Here is a 20,869-nt window from a genome sequence, read left to right as displayed (position 1 = left end):
TATGGGATTCAGACAGTTTCTTTCCAACTTGACCCTGACTACATAGTTGAGAGTTGAATTTTTAGTGAGCAAAAAGGAACAAAAATGTTACCTTCCCAGACCTCCTTTCCTAGGCCTCCACCCTGTCAACTCAGGCAACAGTTGCCAAGGTTTCCGTTAGTGAGGCAGTTGGCATTTCTGGGATTGTGACACCCTTGGGAGCCAGAAAGAATAGCAGCAAAGTGTGATAAAGGTCAGAAGACCTCAGAAAGCATGAGGATTAGTGAGTGAAGGAAAGACAACCAGCAGAAGGAAATGAATGTGAGTCTAGGATGGTTCTTTTGTGTATAAAAAGAAAATTTACTAAGGAAATTCAGAAACCTGAGTACTAGTTTCTGAATTTGACACGACATACTACAGAAATGGAATTTGTAGTCCTTAGTCCTGTTTTCAGTTTCCTTCATTCCTAAGACTGTTCTCCATGCTTTTCTTTTAACTCTGTTTCAGTAATTTCTTAAACCCAATGTGGGGGAAGGGTACAGGTTTGGGAAGCAGTGGTTTCCAAAGGTCCCACAAGACTTAGTATGACAAAACAGAAGTATATTGTGAGCAGATGTCTCAGATAGATACCAAGCCAGATTTCCTGGATGAGATCTGGGTGCCAGTGCAACTCTTAGGAATTAAGTATAATACCAAAGAGTTTAGTTTAGTTTTTTTTTTTCCCCCCCTCCTGGAAATAAAATCTTTTCAACATTCAGCCACAAGGTGGCAGAAAATTACCTTCCTCTTGGTCTTCCTTTCCTCATTGGTGACTTATAGCAGCACACTTTTGCAGAAAAAAAAATATTATTTTGTAATGATGATGATTAAGATATATAAAACAGAAGGACACTTTTTGATAATTTTATGTATTTATTTATTTTATAGTTGCAGATGTATAGAATGCTTTTATTTTATTTGTTTTATTTTTATGTGGCGCTAAGGATCGAACACAGTGCCTGAATCATGTGTGGCAATGATTCAATGGCTCTGCCACTGAACTACAGCCCTAGCCCCATTTTTTGGTAATATTAAAATCATTCCTCCAGCTGGGGTTGTGGCTCAGTGGTAGAGAGGCAGAGTACCTAGCAGGTGCGAGGTCCTGGGTTCAATCCTCAGAACCACATATAAATAAATAAATAAATTAATTAATTAATTAATTAAAGGTATTGTGTCCAACTACCTTTATTTTGTTTATCTTTATTTTTCAAAAAATAGATCATCAGTGTGAGGTGAGAGATTTACTCTGAGGGGCTGGAGATATAGCTCAATTGGTAGAGTGCTTGCCTAGAATGCTTCAATTCCCAGCACCACACACACACACACACACACAAAAAAAAAAAAAAAAAAAATGCTTATAGTAAAAATAAATTCTGAGACTATTCAAACCAAAGGCTTCTGTGCCTTTGCTTGACCAAGATCATCAGTTGATATTGCAACTCAGTACCACATGATTGAAATGAAATTCAATGAATGGCACTTATCCCCATTACGTATTAACCATTCTATTTTATAGTCTATATATTAAAAAAATAAGTCCTGGCCATAAAATATTCCACTGATTTTTCATAAGTTACCTAATGTAGAGATAACAACCCATTGTTTAGAAAAGCCAGAGCTAGTTCTGTCTTTTAACTCAAACATACATTATACTCTTTATTTTCCCTTTACATCTTTTATGTTTCGTGTTCATCTTTTCACTTTAAATACCACCATGACCAGAGCTTATGACATCATGTGGGAGCATATTTTATTTTTGATTACTGGACCACAGATTGACAGTTTTCATTGTGCTGCTCAGGTTAATCGGTCACAGCAGGGTCACCTGAACCATCGGTGATCCATAGGAACTGCAGAAGCTACATAGGTACACCTCCGTACCTCCTGGACTGGCCATCTAACTCACAGGAAGTAGAAAAGAAAGTTTTCTCCTACAGGATTCTGAAAATCTTTACTGTGCAGTCTTTACAATGAACTCCACAGTGACTACTTCTGTCTTCTTTACTGACTTTTCAGTTCCTCTTACTTTCCTTATATTTCTTATTTCTGAACCAAAATTCTGGCTAGATCTTGCAAATTTCTGGCCAATATGTAAGTTCCACACATGTGAGGTTGTATGGAAGAAACTTGTTATAATTTTTAGTCTTTTAAGTTTACTAAATATTGATTCTAAATCAATTGTTATAAATTGTTATAAAATAACGTGTGCTTCTTATCTAGGCCTGAAATAAGGACTTGCCCTTCTGGATTGTTTGATGAGAGTCTGTTTTTAAAGAAAATCACTATCTACCTACTTAACATATCCGCCTGTGTTTTTTTAGAAAAGCATGGTGCCAGATGATGCTGTAGAAGCCTTAGCTGGTAGCCTGGGGAAAAGGGAAGCAGATCCAGAAGGTGGAAAACCTGTAGTAGATAAAGTCAAGGTAATAAATAGCAGCTCAGACACATCTAGAAAGAACTGCCATTGACCAAACCCCCAATAAGTTAGTCATTTGGTTTCTTTTAAAAAACACGGTATTCATAAAACATGTCCAATTGGCTTTCTCGATTATTACTACGCCTGTTCTGTCAATAAACTAAACCGGAAGAAGCTCCAGTGTTTAACTCCCACAGTGAATGGACAGCATGCATATGTCCAAGCTCTTTGATTTTCACCTTTGCATTCCCATGGCTGCCTTCCCATTGCTGAGAACTTGTGTGAAGTGGCAGCTGCTCCTTGCAATCTGCACTCAGCCCAGCAGCCTGTGTGGTGGTGCCTGTACCTGCTAAGCTTGGATGTGGTGTTAGAAATTGGGTTGCTGGAGGAACTCTCCATGTATGGTCATATATATACTGGAATATAATGACAGATTTGTTTACCTCACATTTAGTCACTCTATCCCAGGTATCCATTTTATAGGAAGAAAATATATTAACTATGCAAATGATATGATTTTTATTTAGGAGAAAGCCAAAGAAGAAGATCGTGAAAAACTTGGTGAAAAAGAAGAAACTATTCCTCCTGATTATAGGTTAGAGGAGGTCAAGGTAAACAGGCTGGAATATTTTCTTATTTTAATTCATTCTGGATTTCTTAAACATAATGAAGGGATGTGGAATAGACCTGGAATATTAAGATCTTATTTTCTAAAATTTCAAACACTCACTGTATTAGTCCACAGATATCATGTTAGAAAACCAGAAATGAAGCTAAAATATTTCTAAATGAGACTTCAATCCAGCCTTAAGTGAAAGAAATCTATTGGCACTGCTACCCAAAGTTATCTCCTTTGCATACCTGATTTATTATAGTGCAGAAATACAGGAAACCTTAGGCAGATAGTAATACCAGAATGAAGAGCAGATACTTACTATGAGGAAAAATTTGTGACTCTAAGATAAAGTCAAAAAACTGAGAGCCTGTTTGTCATCAAGTAAAGTGATAAAACTGACCCATTTCTTTTATGTTGCAAGAACAGATTATACAGAATGAGCATGAGAGGGAAAGACCCCATTAGGAATCTCATCAATTAGTATGGTCACTTAAGCAGGGCAGGTACATGGACAAATGTCACTCATCTTTATAACATAACACTACTTAAAAGAAAGTGAAACTAAACTATTAACAATTACAGGAAATTAAATTCATCCACATGCACTGCTACATTTATTCAGCAACTTGGGAGCTATACTGATTGAAAGTTTATTCTAGACACCTTTATTCTGCTGGCTTTCTGCATTTCACAATGCAGCTGAAACCAAGGCATTTCTCTTAATTTGAGCTTATTTGTATGTTGCTTTGCAAATTCTTAGAGAGGGTCTTCAGAGCTACATGTCTGTCTCCACAGATAGGCCAGTAGAAGCTGGCCGGGTCCAGTTAACTTGCTCTGTAGTAGGTGGTGGGTAACTTACTGCCTTCACTGAAATTTAGTAGCAGCATTTAAGTGATGAGCTTTCCCTGACCACTCTGTTCTGTGGTGGTTTCATCCTCTTCTGAATTTAGCTCACACATCATTACTTACCTTCTTCTTTATAACGTTTCCAGGTGTTGGCTTGATCTTTTGTTTAAATAATACACATTTATTCATCCACCATAATTACATTAGGTCTCTTCAGTGAAAGTCAGCTCCTGAAAGCAGATCTCAAGTTTCCCATTCCAGACACTCGATGATGGGGTGATAGAAGATTTATTCAATTTGAGTGTGGAACAGAAAGGTCCCCAGGGTCACAGATATCACTTGGGACATTTATTACCTTTGCAGCTAAGGGATGGTGGATAACAAGCCCAGGTTCTGCTTTCGCTCCTAATGGAAGAAGGGTCAGAAGGTGCAAGTGGACTACAGAGGAAATGGAAAGGGATAAAGGAGTTTGTGTTTTTCATGAGGGAAGCAGATGCTATCTCTAAATCATTGCACCTCACATTTTAAATACAAAAACCAAAATAAATAAAACCACCTTGAACAGTTTTTCAGGAGATATCTTCATATATAACCTTGGGCTTTATTTGTGTGTGCGTGTACATGGATAAATGAGATTTACCATTAATTTATAGATCATCTTTTCCTGAAGAGTCCTAAATGCTCTATCAGTTTTTTTCTTATTATACTTGGAGTCATTTAAAGCACGGTATAATTTGAGCCTTAAATTTTAAACACCGCTAATCTAAGCGTCCTGAAGTTTGGTTGGGACTTCATGCTATTTTTCTAATGCATTCTCAGTGCTTAAGGCCCATTATCAATGCTTGTTTGTTGTATGCATGCTTTATGAAGTTAACCTGAATTTTCCAGGCAACTCCTGCAAAGCCCATCCCCAGGTAGGCAAAGGACTAATTTGTTATGTCCTGTAAATCCCTGTCACAACCCCATACATCACATTACATTGACTGTTTGTGTGTTTTTTCTCCTGTGCCTACTCTCTGGGCCTCTGGGGCCATAAGCCATGTGTAATCAGGTGTGCAAACTCCATGCCTTGGGGAATACCTGGTGCATGTGAGCTGACTGTTGGCATGAACTAATTAGAGTGTGTTCTCTAGTGAGAGAATTTGTTTCCTGAAATGTTAACTCTAATTTAATGTGTACAACATTAGGTATATTGATCCCTTGTAATGTGTATAGATTTCATATTTGGGATAAAGTGTGAAATGATTCATTGCCATGTTTCCCCCTGAATAGGATAAAGATGGAAAACCACTCCTGGCTAAAGAGCCCAAGGAACAGCTTCCGGTAAGCAAATCAGTTTTCTTTGAGTATATCTGTCTCTTTGGTCCTGATTGATAGTTTGGGAAAGGGAGAGTTTTCCTTTTAGTGAGTTGATCAATATGCAATAGTGACTGCCTTTTCAAGAGGAGACAGATGTCACTAATGTTGATCTCATTTCCTGGTTCTTGCAGCCCATGAGCGACGAGTTCCTTCTCAATGCTTTGTCTGAGGACTTCGCTGGTAACCCGGACATTTCCTCTCTTGTAAGTTTGAAACTTCTGGTTTATTTTTGGCAGAAATAAATGGAAACTTGTAACTAGAATCTGACTTGGAAGCTGAGGAAACGATCACAAAATTTATGGTCCTCATCACACTGTAACCATTAAAAATATATTGCACCTGAAACATTGTTCTGAACAGTGGATGATTTCAACAGTCTAACTAATTGGACCAATGAGTATTTACTATGTTAAGTATCTATATGAAAAGAGAGTTTAAATTTGAGTTTCTCCAAAATCACTTCTCAGACCTCTTTACCTGTCATTTCTGTAATTTATCATTTTCCAAATTGCCTCCTAAGGAAACTTAGCTCCATATGGAATAGATAGTCTCTCAAAGGGAATGTTGCTGAACAAATTGGACAATGTTGGTAATGTCAAACAGGCTTTTCTACTGTAGGATTTTCATGGCATTTTATATGTGAACATATAAGTCTGTTAGAGTTCCTATTTAAGTAACTTATGTGGCCTGGTATATCTATTTACAGCTAACTCAGTTACTTAAATCACTGAATGTATTGTTAGCAGTCAGTTGAAAAGCAAATTAAGAAGCTCTCCTGTGTGGATGATGACAAAGAAAACGTATCAGTTGGAAAGCAGGAGGAGAAAAAATAAAGATTCCTTGGCATGACCTGAAGTTCTGCTCTTGCTAAAGCAATAAGCCCTTTGAGAAGAGGCCACTAAACAGTGTGTGCTCCTCACAGTGCCCCTAGGAGAACATCATGACATGCAGTCACCCCATCCCATGACCTTCCTCTCATCATGAGTTTAAGCAGGACACATCACAGACAGGCACCTCCAACCTGGATATAAGATATGGGGAAAAGTACAACAGGAACAGTGTCCTGGGGATATGAAATCATCCCATCACAGTAATTCAGAACATATGAGCTAGGTGTGGGAAATGGGCCTTACTTCCTTTCAACATACTATCATTATTATTATTATTATTATTATTACCATAGTCAGGGTTTCTCCCTTTTAGGAATTCAAAGATTTGAAAATTGTAACATTGAATGTGTATGACCTCCCCACCCTAAGAAGTTGTCTAAGCAAAGACATGATTTGAGATAAAAAATAAAATGGACAAACTAGAAAACTCTTTGGGGAACAGTCCCAAGAACATTGGGGGAAACATACCATATACTGCCTCATAGTAGTCCAATGTACAAGAATACTGTATATATCATGTTGTTTGATCATAATAAAACAGAACAGAAATAGAATATTTAAAATATTCCCCTAAGGTGACAGAAATTAAGTAGTAAATTCAAAATAGATTATCATTTAAAAAAATCAAGAAGAGCCAGGCATATGGTGTCATATGCCTGTCAATCCCAGCAGCTAGGGAGGCTGTGGCAGGAGGATGGTGAGTTCTAAGCAAGCCTCAGCAATTTAATAATGCCCCAAGCAACTTAGCAAGACCCTGTTGCAAAATAAATATAAAAAGAGCTGGGTATATAGCTCAGTGGTTAAGTACCCTGGGTTCAATCCACAAGAAAAAAAAAAAAATCAAGATGACATTACAAATTAAAAGACTTTGTGAAGCAACCAAAGCAGTACTCATGAGATGTATTTATTGTCATAAATGCCTTTTTCAATAACAGAGAAAGAAAAACTTGATAAACCAAAAGTTTGTTGAATTTTAAATTTAAGTAGCTAAAAGCGGTAGTAACATGACCACCCAAAAGACTCACTAACCTAGGAGCAGAGGAAGCAAAGGACTCATAATAACAGATAAAAGCAGCAGCATAAGTGAAGCTTGAAGTGGTTGTTTCTTCTGAAAAAAACTAATACATTACAAAACAGCAGCAAATGAAAAAGAGGAAAAGATTGTGCCGGTCTGGGGATGTGGCTCAAGCGGTAGCACGCTCACCTGGCATGCGTGGGGCGCTGGGTTTGATCTCAGCACCACATAAAAATAAAATAAAGATATTGTGTCCACCAAAAACTAAAAAATAAATATTAAAAAATTCTCTCTCTCTCTCTAAAAAATAAAGATTGTATAAATAGAATGAAATTCTAAAATGAGAACAAGGTAATAATCAGTGTTAGAGATCAACCTAATTATTGATAGTTCAAAGCCAATCCCCAGTTGATTTTTATGGATGTCTATAAAGCACTGGCAGGTATAAAAGAAGAAGGTCTTTAAAAAGTACAATCCATTGTGAAAGTAAGAAATCAAGAACAAGTAAAAGTAACAATCAGCACACAAAATTATTAGTAATCACTACATATAACGGTTTTCTAATGAGATAACAAACAAAAATACAAAATAAAACAATTCATAAAATTTGAACAAAGGAAAACTGAAGAAGAGATTAGACCTGTCCCCCAGCTTACCTCCTGCCAGAGCTCTAGAGATAACTCTTTTACATGTTTAACACTCAGGTAGTTTCCAGGTGATGAATATGTCATGAAAAAGATAGTGTTATACATGCTTGCTTCTACAGGGATTATGGTCCAAATCTTAAAGCTTCATTGAATATAGCAATATCATCCAAAGGCACTTAAATTTTTAGGTATAAAAAGATTACTAGAATGAACTATAACAAGTTTTTAAAGTAGTCACTAGCTTTTATCATAAGTTAAGCATTCATCAGATGTGGTGACTCACACCTGTAATCCTAGTGCCCTGGGAGGCTGAGGCAGGAGGATTGCAAATTCAAGGCCAGCCTCAGCAATCTAGCAAGGCTCTAAGTAACTTAGCAAGACCCTGTCTCAAAATAAAAAAAATTAAAAACATCATTGAACCCAGGGGCACTGAGTCATTCATTCACTCACAGGAAAATCATAGAGAAACAATCAAGTAATTATGTTCATATAAAAGATATATTTGGAATTTTACATACATTCATGTTTTAATTAAAAACTTAGAAAGGATAGGTAATCCCTTAATGTGTTACATAGTATCTATTTAATTTCAATAATCTATTTTAATTTCAATAATTAAATATCAAACTGATTTCATTTCCCTTAAAAACTATGAAAATTTGATTTTATAGTCATTTCTGTATAATTTATGGAGGAATAATGACAGATTAAAAAATAACACATTAAAAAGATACACTTGTGTATACTTGTAACTATGACTATTTGTATATAACATTTGTAGATGACATTATATATGCTATGAAATAGATTAGATAATAAAAGTGCTGTAAGATGTTAGACTTATGTAAAGAAAAAAAAGAATTGAATAGAAAAATAAAGACACAAAAATGGAAAACTATGTCTAAGACAGTTATCTAAATATCTAAAAGAATGTTTATAATTACTTCAAGTCATTTTATATGTATTAATTTGTTTTTAAAATAGCAATAAGGTACTTTCTGTAACTTGAATTATTCTAAAATATATTTGGAAAGTAAATGTATAAAAATATGGAAAACCAAAGTATGGAAAACTTCTTTTCAGTATTTTTATGGAAGATTAATACAACTGAACACTAGCATATGTTATACAGTAATCATGTCTCTTATTTATGATTCAGAGAGTAAACATGGCTTAAGTCAGTGAAAGAAAATTAAGAAGTGGACATAAATGACAAATTTAGTATATTGTTTAAAATAAAGTGAGAAGAAATTATTTCAGAAAGTTTCTGGAATAATTATCCAACATTCAGGAAAAATATTAAACTGTAACTTTACACCATATATTGTAATATTGAAGCAACAGTTTGCATCATATTACATGTATCAGAAACACACTCATTCATTGTTTTTTAGCAGCACAAACTCCTAGCAACTCTGAGAGGGCAACTGGGTAGAATATAGCCAGCACTATAAACACTCACTTCTAAAGCTTAGTTAGATCGTTTGTTGCCAAAAACTTGAAAACCTTTGAACAACGTTAAGTGTACAAAGGGAAGTATATAAACAAATTCCAGAACTATAAGTCATTATTGAACAGTTAATATTTAGAATAATAAATATGACTACAGAATAGAAAATAGTATAAAATAATGCTTTAGAGATGAAATGGAAAACATTGCTTTTAAGTTGTGTTGCTCTGCATGTATTTGAATCAAGAGAATGAACAGTCATTACATCTATCTTCAAAGCCTTGTGGGCATGATTTTATATGTAACATATTACTGACAAAAAAATTTTTCATAAAAGGAATTTGCAGATGATAAACTTTCTGCTGTCGTCTCAGAAGTGGTTTCCCAAACCCCAGCTTCAGCCACCCACCCTGCAAAGCCCCCACCTGACAATTTGGTAAGCAACTTATCTTATTTGGAACACTTATGTATACTTGTAACTATGACTATTTGTATGTAACGCATTGTAGATGACATTATATATGCTATGTATATTATTGGCAGCAGATTAGAAAGTAAAAGGTGCTATAAGATGTTAGACTGATATAAAGAAAAAGAATTGAATAGAAAAATAAAGACACAAAAATGGAAAACTATATGTCTAAAACAGTTTATCTAAATATTCCAAAATATATTGGAATTAAAATATTCCAAAAACAGCAATAAGAAAGAAAATAGGATACCTGCTTACATCAAATGAAAATAGACAAGATTATTAGATTAGGCACTTTCCATTTTAGAAAATCCTAGTCTGGCTATATTGGGAGATGGCAGAGAATATCTGTGAAGTGGTTAAATGAAATGACATATGTGAAACCATTTTACTCACAGTCAAGGACCTTAACATGATTGCTGCTTTACCATAATTGCAAGTACAATAATATATATTGTGTATGTATTTTAATTACTCGATTTGAAAAATTCCTTAGCTTTCCTGATAATTGATTTTTTTTTTCTTTATGAAGTTTTTGGCACATGCTATAATTTACTACAGGTTATTTAACCTCAGATTTATTTTATGCAATTTTGCAGTATTTAAGTTTCTCCTGCCCCCCCCCAAAAAAAATTACAAGCATGTTATTGAATAGCATTGTTTTCCCCATTCACACCAGTAAAAACTTGTCATTTTCATGCATCAATATTGTTTTAATTGTTTACAAGTTCTGAAGCAAGGCCATAGGTCCAAAGCTGTTCTAGACTTCCTTGATTAATTATCTGTACTATGTTAAATGATACATTATCTACAACACATCAGAAGATAAAGAGTGGCCTCCAGCCAGGTCCCCATCTTCCCTGTTGGGAACAATGCCTCATTTGCTAGAAAGAGATGAAGTCGCTATGGTGAGGTCAGCTGTGCTGCCTTTTCTTTTGATGTAACTTCAAAGCTTACTTAGTGCTGGAGTCTCAGATTCTGATGGATTTTCATCCTGTCTGGTCAGTCTCAGGACCATCTGAAAATATCCAGAAGCACAGATGACAAAGCCCAGACTGGGCCACTGGGAATTTCCCCATTAGCAGCTGCAATTCTGGGCTCTAAAGTGTGTGTGTGTGTGTGTGTGTGTGTGTGTGTGTGTGTTTCCCTAATGGCAGAAGTTCTTGTGTAACAGAATCAGTAATAACTCAAGCTGCTATATGTATTTCAGTTCCTAACACCTATTCAGGCCGGAGGTTATTGAGTCTATTAGGAAACAGTAATCAAAAGCCTTTTGCCTTTCACAAATACATCTTGTGATGATCCTTCACTTTCCCCATCAGAGTCTAGTTTGACTCCATGTTTTATTTGAAGACATCCCTAAAACTAGGCAAAAAGATTTATTCAAATGAATGTGTTTGGGTATTAGGAGTCAACTAAACCATCATAATTCGCCTGAGTTTTCTTTGCTGGGACATTGGACATTTTCACTTCTATGGGCTTCTTGGTGATTGCACCATTCCCGATTCCCCACCAGTGCAGAAATTCTCTGAAGTCTTTTGAATCCCCTCCTCCCTGCTATGGCAGAGAATCCCTATTCACTCTTGTGATACCAGTTTATCTCTGGAGTTTTGTGCTCCAGGAAGTACTGGGATGGAAATGTGCTGTATGGCTTCCCACAATTTGCTGTGGTCATGCTGTACTTCTTGAATGTACTTTCTAGATCTGTTTGTCATGTGTACCCACAACACCAATGAAATACTCATCTTCTTTTGCAAAATCCCACCTGCTAACCATCTGACATCTGTGGATTGTCATATCCTTTTTTAAAAAAATTGTGTTTAATATCTAAATAAAAGGAAAGTGACTGGTTCATTTACGTTTGGACCCTCTAGGGTGAGGGTAACCTCTGGGTCACCTGTTGGGGTGCAGCCCCTGACACTACCACAGAGAATTCCATAATTTGGTGGGGTTTTTTTTCCAGAATTCTGGGCAGGGTGAGCATATGGCCCTGGTGCTCCAACCCAGTCAAATGGACACGTATTACTGCTGCCTCTCCCTTTCACTCAACTTCTGTAACCATATCTATTCCTGCAACCCACCCAGTTTCTCTTCCAAGAAAACAAGTCCACTCCTGAAAAAATGGGGCTCTTTGGCTTACTTGCCTCTGATACAGTTTGACTAAGCAGTAACTAATTTAGAATTATTTACTTTTTTAGCAGAGAGACAAAGAGCTTGACGATGCCTTGGATAAACTTTCTGATAGTCTCGGGCAAAGGCAGCCTGACCCAGATGAGAACAAACCAATGGAAGATAAAGTGAAGGTAAAAAAAAAAATTATTCATGTAAGGTTTTTAAAGCATATAATATCCCATCCTCCACAAAAAAGGGAAAAAAATACCTCTGATATTATATTTAGCTGGCCTAAGTGAACAGTTGGCTAATTTGAGTTTCATTGTTTTTTTTCTGCCCTGTGGTCTATGTGGCATTTCTTTATTTCCTCTTGAAGGATTATGTTTGTCGCACAGACACTAAGACAGTCATATGTCCTATTTGTGAGACCTGACCTTGTAGTGATGTTTCCATTGTTACACAGTGCAGTTCTGCTTTCTTAATTCTGTTTTCTTCTTTTGCATTACCTTTTCCTAGTTTTACTTGGGAATAAGGACATCATACATATGATATGCATATGTGTGCACTTTTTAATTGAACACATTTTGTGTGCTAGTAGTGTTGAAGGTCATGTATTGGTCAGAGGTTTCCCCCAGCAGCCTTCTCTTGCATGTATAACTAAATCTGAAATCAAACTCCAAATGAGAGGCCTTGGGCTGAGTTCAGCACTATGAAGAGGGCACAGTTAATTCTATACATTTGATATACTAGGTATAAGCACTTATTTATACTCAGTGCACAATACTTAATCTATTTCAGCTGCTTTGAAACTAACTTAGAACCACAATGTAACTATCTGATCAGCCAAATCAATGTCACAAAGGCAGAGCATTTCTGGCATTTCTGCAATTGTCATTCCATCACAGGAATAGTGAATGTGAACTTAATTTATATTTGGAAAGTGAAATTCTAATAATTCAGAAAAATCAACTCTACTCCACTTGCAGGGAGGGTCCGAGAATCTGTACGGAGCCTAGCAGAGACCCACAGGTGGGGATGCTGGGGCAAGTATGGCTTATACACCAGCAGGTGCTTCCTCACTGCAATACAAGCATCAGATTTTCTACAATTGTCAACTCCTTCAGAGTTGGTTAAAAATAGTCGAAGCTGTAAATATGACCTTCTGACATGTCAATGTATTTTATTTGAAATTTGAACAAGAAAAAACTTATTTTATACCCTTGGGTTTTTCTCTCCTAATGTGGCTCCTGAAGATAATTATTTAATCCTTTATTTCAATTTAAAATACAAACAGAAACTTCACAGATATAGGCTGATATATAGAAACATATGGGTTGACATTTTTTCACTAACTGTTGTCATCCATTTTGTTGTTTTATTGCTTAAAAAATAAACACAGAGCATATGTTTTGCCTCAGAAGAGTAAAACAAATGCTGCATCCTAGAATGTATTTTTCTAAGTGAAGGAGGAAATGAAGAGTCATTATGTCTGTCAATGTTTATAGGAAAGAACTAAAGCTGAACACAGAGACAAGCTGGGGGAAAGAGATGACACTATCCCACCTGAATACAGACACCTCCTGGACGATGATGGGCAGGTAAACTGAGGCAAATGGCAAGATTGGGTTTATGCTACAAAGATTTATAAATTCAAGATAAAATAAAATAAAGGTGAAAATTAAAATAAATAGAGGTGCACTCTTTTACAATAGCATAAAAATGCACCATTTCTGAACACTTTTAATGTGTCCCCAGGGATGACAAGCAGCCTGTCCAGAATTCTGTTAATATTTATTTAAGCCAATAGTATTTGGTGTTTATAAGCTGGGTCCTGTGATGTAAACAGAGTTGGAATAATGGTCATCATTCACTGATGACCTGTGTGCTCAGCAGTAGCAAAATGCCTGATACTTAGCAGATTCTCAAAATGTGATTAAAAGTGAATGAAAAACTAATGTCTAATTCAACAAGTGTGAGGTTCTGTACCTGTAAACCATGGCCACCCTTAATTCACATAGAAGGAAACATGAAATGAATTCCTTCGCTATTATTCTCAGAACAATACATCCTGCAGATCTTAGATTTAACCTTGCTTTGGTTATTATTAATCATAGCTTCCAATCATGGCATAGTTGGTCTTTTTGTATTGGGTGATTTCCTTTGTAGACCTCCTCAATATCCTATTTCACACTTGGAAACTCCTAATATCTTTTTATGGTAAATGGATTTTATTTTCCTATGTAACCTACTCCAGCTCTGCAGTTGTTTGCATTGTTAAATTTCTCCACATAACACTGACAACAATGTCTTGGTTTTAACTACAAAAGCCAGTCCAAAAATGCTCTGAGTTTTGGTTTCATTTTGTGTGTATGTGTGTGTGTGTGTGTTTTATGTACAGTTTATTTTGTTTGTTTTCATCAATTGTTTTTGTGTATATTTGAGGTTTACATGATGTTATGGGATCCATAAAGATAGGAAAATGGTTACTGTAGTGAAGCAGATTGACATATTGGTTATTATTAATTTATTATTACATTTTTGTGACAAGCAGCTAAAATCTACTTAACAAAAATTTCTTATACAATATAATTTTATAACTTTCTCCTTATAATGTGATTTAGATCTCTAGACTTGTTCATCCTACTTATTTGCTATTTCATGTTCTTTGACACACATCACACATCTCCCTAATTTCCTGCCCCCTATGCCTGCCCTGCCCATGGTAACCACTGTTCGTTCTCTCTGTGTATTTAAGCTTTTCTATTTTATTTTATTTTTTGGTACCAAGGATTGAACTCAGGGGCACTCAACCACTGAGTCACATCCCCAGCCCTATTTTGTATTTTATTTAGGGACAAGGTCCCACTGAGTTGCTTAGGCTGGCTTTGAACTTGCTATCCTCCTGCCTCAGCCTCCCAAGCTCCTGAGATTACAGACATGTACCACTGCGCCTGACTGCTTTTCTTTTGTTGTAATCTACATGAGATCATTCAATATTTTGCTTTCTGTGCCTGGAATACTTCAATTAGCATTGTCCTCCTGGTGTGTCCATGCTGTGGCAAATGGCAAGCTGTCCTTTTTTAAGGCTTGAATAGTATTTCATTGTGTATAATTGCCATTTTCTTTTTTTATTTATCTAAGTATATTTAGCTTATTTTCATATCTTGGCTATTGTAAATGATACTATAAGGAACATAGGAGTGCAGATACCTTTTTGAGGGCGTAATTTCACCTCCTTTGAGCATATGCTCAGAAGAAGGATTGCTGGGGTGTATGATAGTTCTATTTTTAATTCTTTAGTATTCACACTGTTTTCCTTAATAGTTGGACCAATCTACATTCCCATCAATAGTGTATGTACTAAGATTCTCTTTTCTCCACCCCCTTGAGAAAACACTTGTTATTTCTTGTCTTTTTGATGATGGACAAGTTCCATTTTGATGATCAGAATTAGTTGTGTGTGAGTCACATACCATGGAACTCAGCAGATCATCCATAGGATGCTCACTTCATACCTTATTTTTAATCTTTTAACTTCCTGCCTTAAACACTTCTGTGTACATTCACCATTGTTTTAAAAACTCATGACTAAAACACCTGTTATTAATTAAATTGGGAATTTACAGGCTGCTTGTAAAAATAGTCTAGATTAATTTGATCATAGCCAGGAGTTAGTTGCTAGATGGATTGATGACAGCAAGTAACCTCATTGCATTTCCTTTGCTTTAGGATAAGAAGGAGGCTTCCAGTTCCAAATCATCCCAAAATGGAGGTGAAGCGAAAGATTCAGAAAAGGTAAACATGAGGCTGTTAAACTAAACATTAGTTTAGCAATTACATGGAAGTAGGATTTATCCCTGGTAGTAATTTAGTTTCTTATTGTAAGTCAACTTTTTGTTGCTGTGACCAAATCATCTGACAAGAACAATTTAAAGGAAAGAAAAGTTTATTTTAGGTTCATAGTTTCAGAGGTTCAGTCCACGCATGAGAAGGAGAAAGGGGTGTGGGGAGAGAGAGAGAGAGAACAAGGAGCAGAGCAAAATAAAATCCCCAAGAGTACACCCCCAGTGACATACTTCCTCTAGCTGTGTCCCGCCTGCCTACAGTTACCTCCCAGTGTCCTAATCCTTTCAAATTCTTAATCTGTCAAATGGGTTCATCTACTGAATAGGTTACAGCTCTTACAATCTAATCATTTCACTTCTGAATGTTCCTACGTTGCATATCATATTTCTAACACATGAGCTTTTTTATTGTTTTTTTTTTTGTTGTTGTTGTTCTTTTTTAGATATACATACATAACAGTAGAGCAACACATAAGCTTTTCAGGGAAAACTTTATAGCTAAACTATAACAGCTATTTACAATAAAAGATTTTTAAGCACTAGCTAGCTCTAGCATTTCTTGCCCAAGAAACTGAATTTTAAAAATATACTTATGCATATGTGTATGTATATAGGTACATGTATATACATGATATGCTAAGTAATTTTAGATTTCCGTGTAAAATATATTTAATATTATTATATTACTAAGTAGTAATATATCAGTAATATATTAATAACTTCTAAATAATTGGAGCTTTAAAAATCAAAATAAATTGTGAATGTTCTTAACACAATTCAAATTTTCTGCCTTTATTTCAATAATACCAGAATATATAATTTATATAAATTTTAGGGCATGAAAATAGTATATAAAATTAGGGGAGATAGTTATTCAGTTTCTATGGTCAAATATATTCATTAGACTGCAACTATTAGGGAGATTAGTACATAATGAGATTATTAGTTCATGTATTAGTCATGTATCTGTCACTATAGTGAATATCTAAGGCAATTAACATATAAAGAGAAAAGGTTTGTTTTGGCTCATGGCTTTTGGAGATTCAAGCCCATGTTCAGTTTTCCCCCTTGCTTTGGTCTTCTGGTAAGGCACACATCATGGTGAGAACATGTGCCAAAGCAAACTGCTCACTTCATCAGCCAGGAAGCAAAAAGAAAAAAAAAAAAAAAAGGAAGAAGAAATGGTTTACCACAGTCCACTTTGAGGGCATGCCCCTACTGGCCCAAGGACCTCCCATAAGGCCCCACCCTCTTAAAGGTCCATAGCACCCACCAACAGTGCCACCCTGGGGACCAATCCTTTCATACATGGACTTCTGGAGGGCATTCGGCATGCAGACTATATCAGTACATAAGTCTTCATGTTGCTCTAGAAAGTAGAATGAAAGGTAATGAATGGAAGTCATAGTGTCAAGGCCAAGGTTTGGAGTTAGTTGAATATTAATGGACAACTTTTGGGAGCTTCCTATTGTTAAAATAACTCATGTCGTGGTCAGCAATAGACATTGGATTTGACAATTTATAGGTCTCTTCTAATTCCAAGAATGTATGACTCACATGGTTATAATTATGATCCTCTGATCATAATGGGAAATTAAAGGTACAGTTTTTAAAACTAGACTATTTGCATTAAAACTCTTAAGAACAAGATTATGAAATCTTCTATATTAGATTCTATTAAAGGATACAAGAAACAGGACTCATAATTGACAGTTACTAGTACCATTATATCTTAGATGGATTAAGTACTTACTTGCTTATTATTTAATTTTATTTATATTAAGTATTTGATTAGCCCCTTAATGAAAATAGAAAACTTAATAACCCTGTATAATGAGTGTATTAGCTAGCCAGTTACAGCCCTAAATATGGGAAAATAATGGATCACTATAGAATGATAAAATACTGCCATCCAAGAAGACCTGTCCATATTTAAAAGTTGCCTACCAATGGCTTTTCAAAAAACAAGTTTATAGGGTTTGGGTAATAGCTCAGTGGTAGAGCATTTGCAAGTAAGACACTGGGTTACATCTCCAGCACTGCATAAATAAATTCATATAAATATAAAAATGTTTAGAGTGAGAAATTTGGGATCACTTAAAATTATTTTTCTATTAGAAGATCAAAGGGGAAGAAGACACAGTGTTCTGGTCAGTTGAAGAAGAGAAACTTAGAACCAACCTATTTTCACATTACCATCATCTTTGAATTTGACAAGCCTATTCCTCATAAACCTTCCCTGTTTTTGACACTTAATCCAAAAAAGGAGCTCACTGATGGTTTTGCTCTCCCTTTTAGACAATGGAGGAAGCTTCCAAGCCAAAAACTGATGAAAGAAAAACAAGTTAAAGTTTACACTGTTTGGTAAGGTGAGTGTTCGTTGTAAATGAAGACTATTTTGTTTCTTCTGTCAACCTGTGTTATGTGGAAAGCATTCAAGTCCACCTCTTAAATACTTCATGCTTTTTTTATACTATCATCATGAAATGCACCTTGCACAATTTCAGAGTAATCAGAAATTATCTGAGGAATGCAAAATGGGATTATTGTAATATTAGAATGTTTAAAAACATTAATCTTATGATTAAGATTTTGTTATTAGAGAAGATTCTTAAGTAAATGACTAGCTAAAGCCAATTGAACTTCAAAATTCAAATGCTACGACTTCAAGTTACTGTAGCAAAGCAAAATTAATGTTACAACTTGTAGTGAAATGACCTTGGTTCACATTGCACCAACATATCAATATACATACAGTGTGTGAGTCGGGGGGAGTACCCTTTAGAGTCTAGTAGAAATTACAGGGTTTAAGGAACAAAGGCAAAGGAAAAGATTGATTTTTATTTGTCTTAATTTTGGAAAGTAAAGTACTATGTTTGGTTCTAATTTATGATGCCTGAAGATGAAGATAAAATCCAGCAGATGAAGGAATTTCTAAGATCTGTCTTGAGAGATGGGTTCTTGTGGAAATTGTCAGAGCAGGGAGATCTTACCATAAGCCACAATAGTATACCTCTGCTAACTGACCAAAGCCGAGGAGAACTCAAATTGTAGACTAACTCAGGTTCAGTTCTCTCACCACAATCCATTTTTATGGATCCTATAAAGAGGGGAGGTATAGTGATAAGAAAGAACTGCTGTAAGATTTTTTCCAGAGTTTAATGAAAATTTTCTATGAATACTCTCATATTTCCTTAAAATAGGAAATTGCTTCTTCTTGTGTGTTACACAATGCTTTCACTACATAGCATATTTTCTGTGCTTGTGATATGTAAATTATGTATCAAAGGGTTCACTGGATTTATTTGAATTTTTCAAGGTATCTACATATAAAAATCTTCAGCTGGTGGATGGTGACTTTTGAAGAATAAAGACTTTGGCAACAGAACATTCTTCTGGGTGGCTTCTAGATAGTGGTATCTGTTAAGTCGTTTGACATTCTAAACAGTGTTTGTTATTCTTTTCCAGAAAGAAAATGAATTTGTCTGATTCACCTGTGTTATTGTACTGAGTGTTGATGAACTTTTAATTTTTTTTTTAAATTGCCTTCAGTTGGGAGAGAAAGGAAGCTTTATATTTGTAAGAAATATATTTGATAAAATTTCTTAAATACCCCCCCAAAGAAAAATAGAAAGAAAAATCTTGCAGACTTTGCACATTCTAACACAGTGCCTGTAAATCTCATTAGCATTTTCAGTTTGCACTTATTATTATATTTTTTTAGCATTTGGAAAACAAAGCTTTAAACAAACATTTATCAATGTTCTGATTTCTTATTTACCTCTTTTCTCTTGGGCTTCAGAACTGTGTTTGATGTTTCTTTGGGTTAATGTTTGTAGGTCAAACATAAAATATTGTACATTGGGCACATATCTCCTCTTGGGCTGCTAATAATAAATGAATACTATGTAACCTGGACAAACCAGGAAGCACCAATCCTCCTTTTCAGTTTGAACTCTTCATTTCCAGGGGTGAGGACTTCTGTACCTTATAGTCAGAGAAAACTCACTGAGACTTTAATCAAGTCAGCAAAAGATTAAGACACAGGCTAGATGATGTGTAGTAAGCTTCAAGAACAAGAACATTTAATCCTTCAAGAACAAGAACATTTAATATTCATATGGCTTGAATTTTGTTGGTATAGCATGTTATTAAACTGTATTTTCTACTCTCTCTACATAAAGCCTAAACAGCAATTGTTTGCTTAGAGCCATTTATCACATTAGTCTTTGCACTGTATTGCATCTGGCTTTATGAAAGTTTAGTTTTCTAAATACAAAAATAAAGTTTTGCTTTAAAATAAAAGCAAAAAATACACACACATATGTATATATGTACACTAAAATCTAAAATCTGATTTTCCCCCACAGTAATTCAGGAACTAAACTCTGATGTCCTACAACTTTGAGTGGTTTCTCATATCTTTCTGAATGAATAGTTTATGAGCATTGCACTGATATCATTGATGGATTTTGATAAATAATTAATTTCATCTTTATTTCCTGGCAGTGGATGCAGGAAAAGATGTCAGATACATATAATAAAACAGATTGGAATTTCTTGTTTCTAGAGAGCACAGCCTTCCTTAAAATCAATTTAAAATTTTTGTTAGAACTTCACTAACTTCACTTAAACATGAATATAATCTGACCAGTGCTGTCTAATGGGGGTGAGGACAAGTAACAATAACACTGCATATAATGGGCCTTGAATTTGTTAACACTTTCTAAAAGGATTCTCTACAAATCAGGCACATATCTATAGGATTTCAAACCTCACTACTTAAAACAAGTCTCTGTCCCATCAGAAAAGTAGTCATGATTCTACATTCAAACCATTAACAAGAAAAGGAAAAAAACACTTTTTTTGATGAACTTTAACTCTGTACCTAATTCTCCTATTTGGGCAGTATTAGGTATTGCTGTTTTTGTTCATTTTTAAAAAGACTGAAATCTTTGACCACTGACATTTTGTGTGCAAGGATATGGTTGCACTATTACTAATTTCCATGAATATAGAGAGATATTTTTAAATGATATAGAAAGATCCACAGGTTTAAGAATGCCTAGAAAAGTAAGCATTCATTTGAGATGCTTGGGAATATACCTTTTTTTATTATAAATTTCTTTAAACTTGAATGTTTGCTAGTAATTCACAATGACTTGAGAAAGAATGGGATCTAA

The 20,869-nt window shown here is 35.2% G+C and overlaps 1 protein-coding gene across 10 annotated transcripts in view; it reads left to right on the top strand.

Annotated features, from left to right (window-relative positions):
• Positions 1-19,622, top strand: part of Cast (calpastatin) — a 119,523-nt gene extending 99,901 nt beyond the window's left edge. For 5 of the 10 annotated variants that reach the window (XM_071612394.1, XM_027927530.3, XM_071612388.1 and 2 more), the window contains 10 exons: positions 2,340-2,441; positions 2,962-3,045; positions 5,169-5,219; positions 5,387-5,458; positions 9,595-9,693; positions 11,928-12,032; positions 13,347-13,439; positions 15,571-15,636; positions 17,985-18,055; positions 19,006-19,622. In XM_071612394.1, coding sequence (XP_071468495.1) covers positions 2,340-2,441; positions 2,962-3,045; positions 5,169-5,219; positions 5,387-5,458; positions 9,595-9,693; positions 11,928-12,032; positions 13,347-13,439; positions 15,571-15,636; positions 17,985-18,035 — 723 coding nt within the window. In that variant the 3' untranslated portion in view covers positions 18,036-18,055; positions 19,006-19,622. The remainder of the gene's footprint in view (positions 1-2,339; positions 2,442-2,961; positions 3,046-5,168; positions 5,220-5,386; positions 5,459-9,594; positions 9,694-11,927; positions 12,033-13,346; positions 13,440-15,570; positions 15,637-17,984; positions 18,056-19,005) is intronic. The other 5 variants (XM_071612387.1, XM_027927531.2, XM_071612390.1 and 2 more) reach the window with 4 other exon arrangements.
• The last annotated feature ends 1,247 nt before the right edge of the window (positions 19,623-20,869 follow it).

This window comes from Marmota flaviventris, chromosome 5 (genome assembly GCF_047511675.1).
Source record: "Marmota flaviventris isolate mMarFla1 chromosome 5, mMarFla1.hap1, whole genome shotgun sequence".
NCBI classification, from domain to species: Eukaryota; Metazoa; Chordata; class Mammalia; order Rodentia; family Sciuridae; genus Marmota; species Marmota flaviventris.
This window is presented reverse-complemented; position numbering and strand designations above follow the sequence as displayed.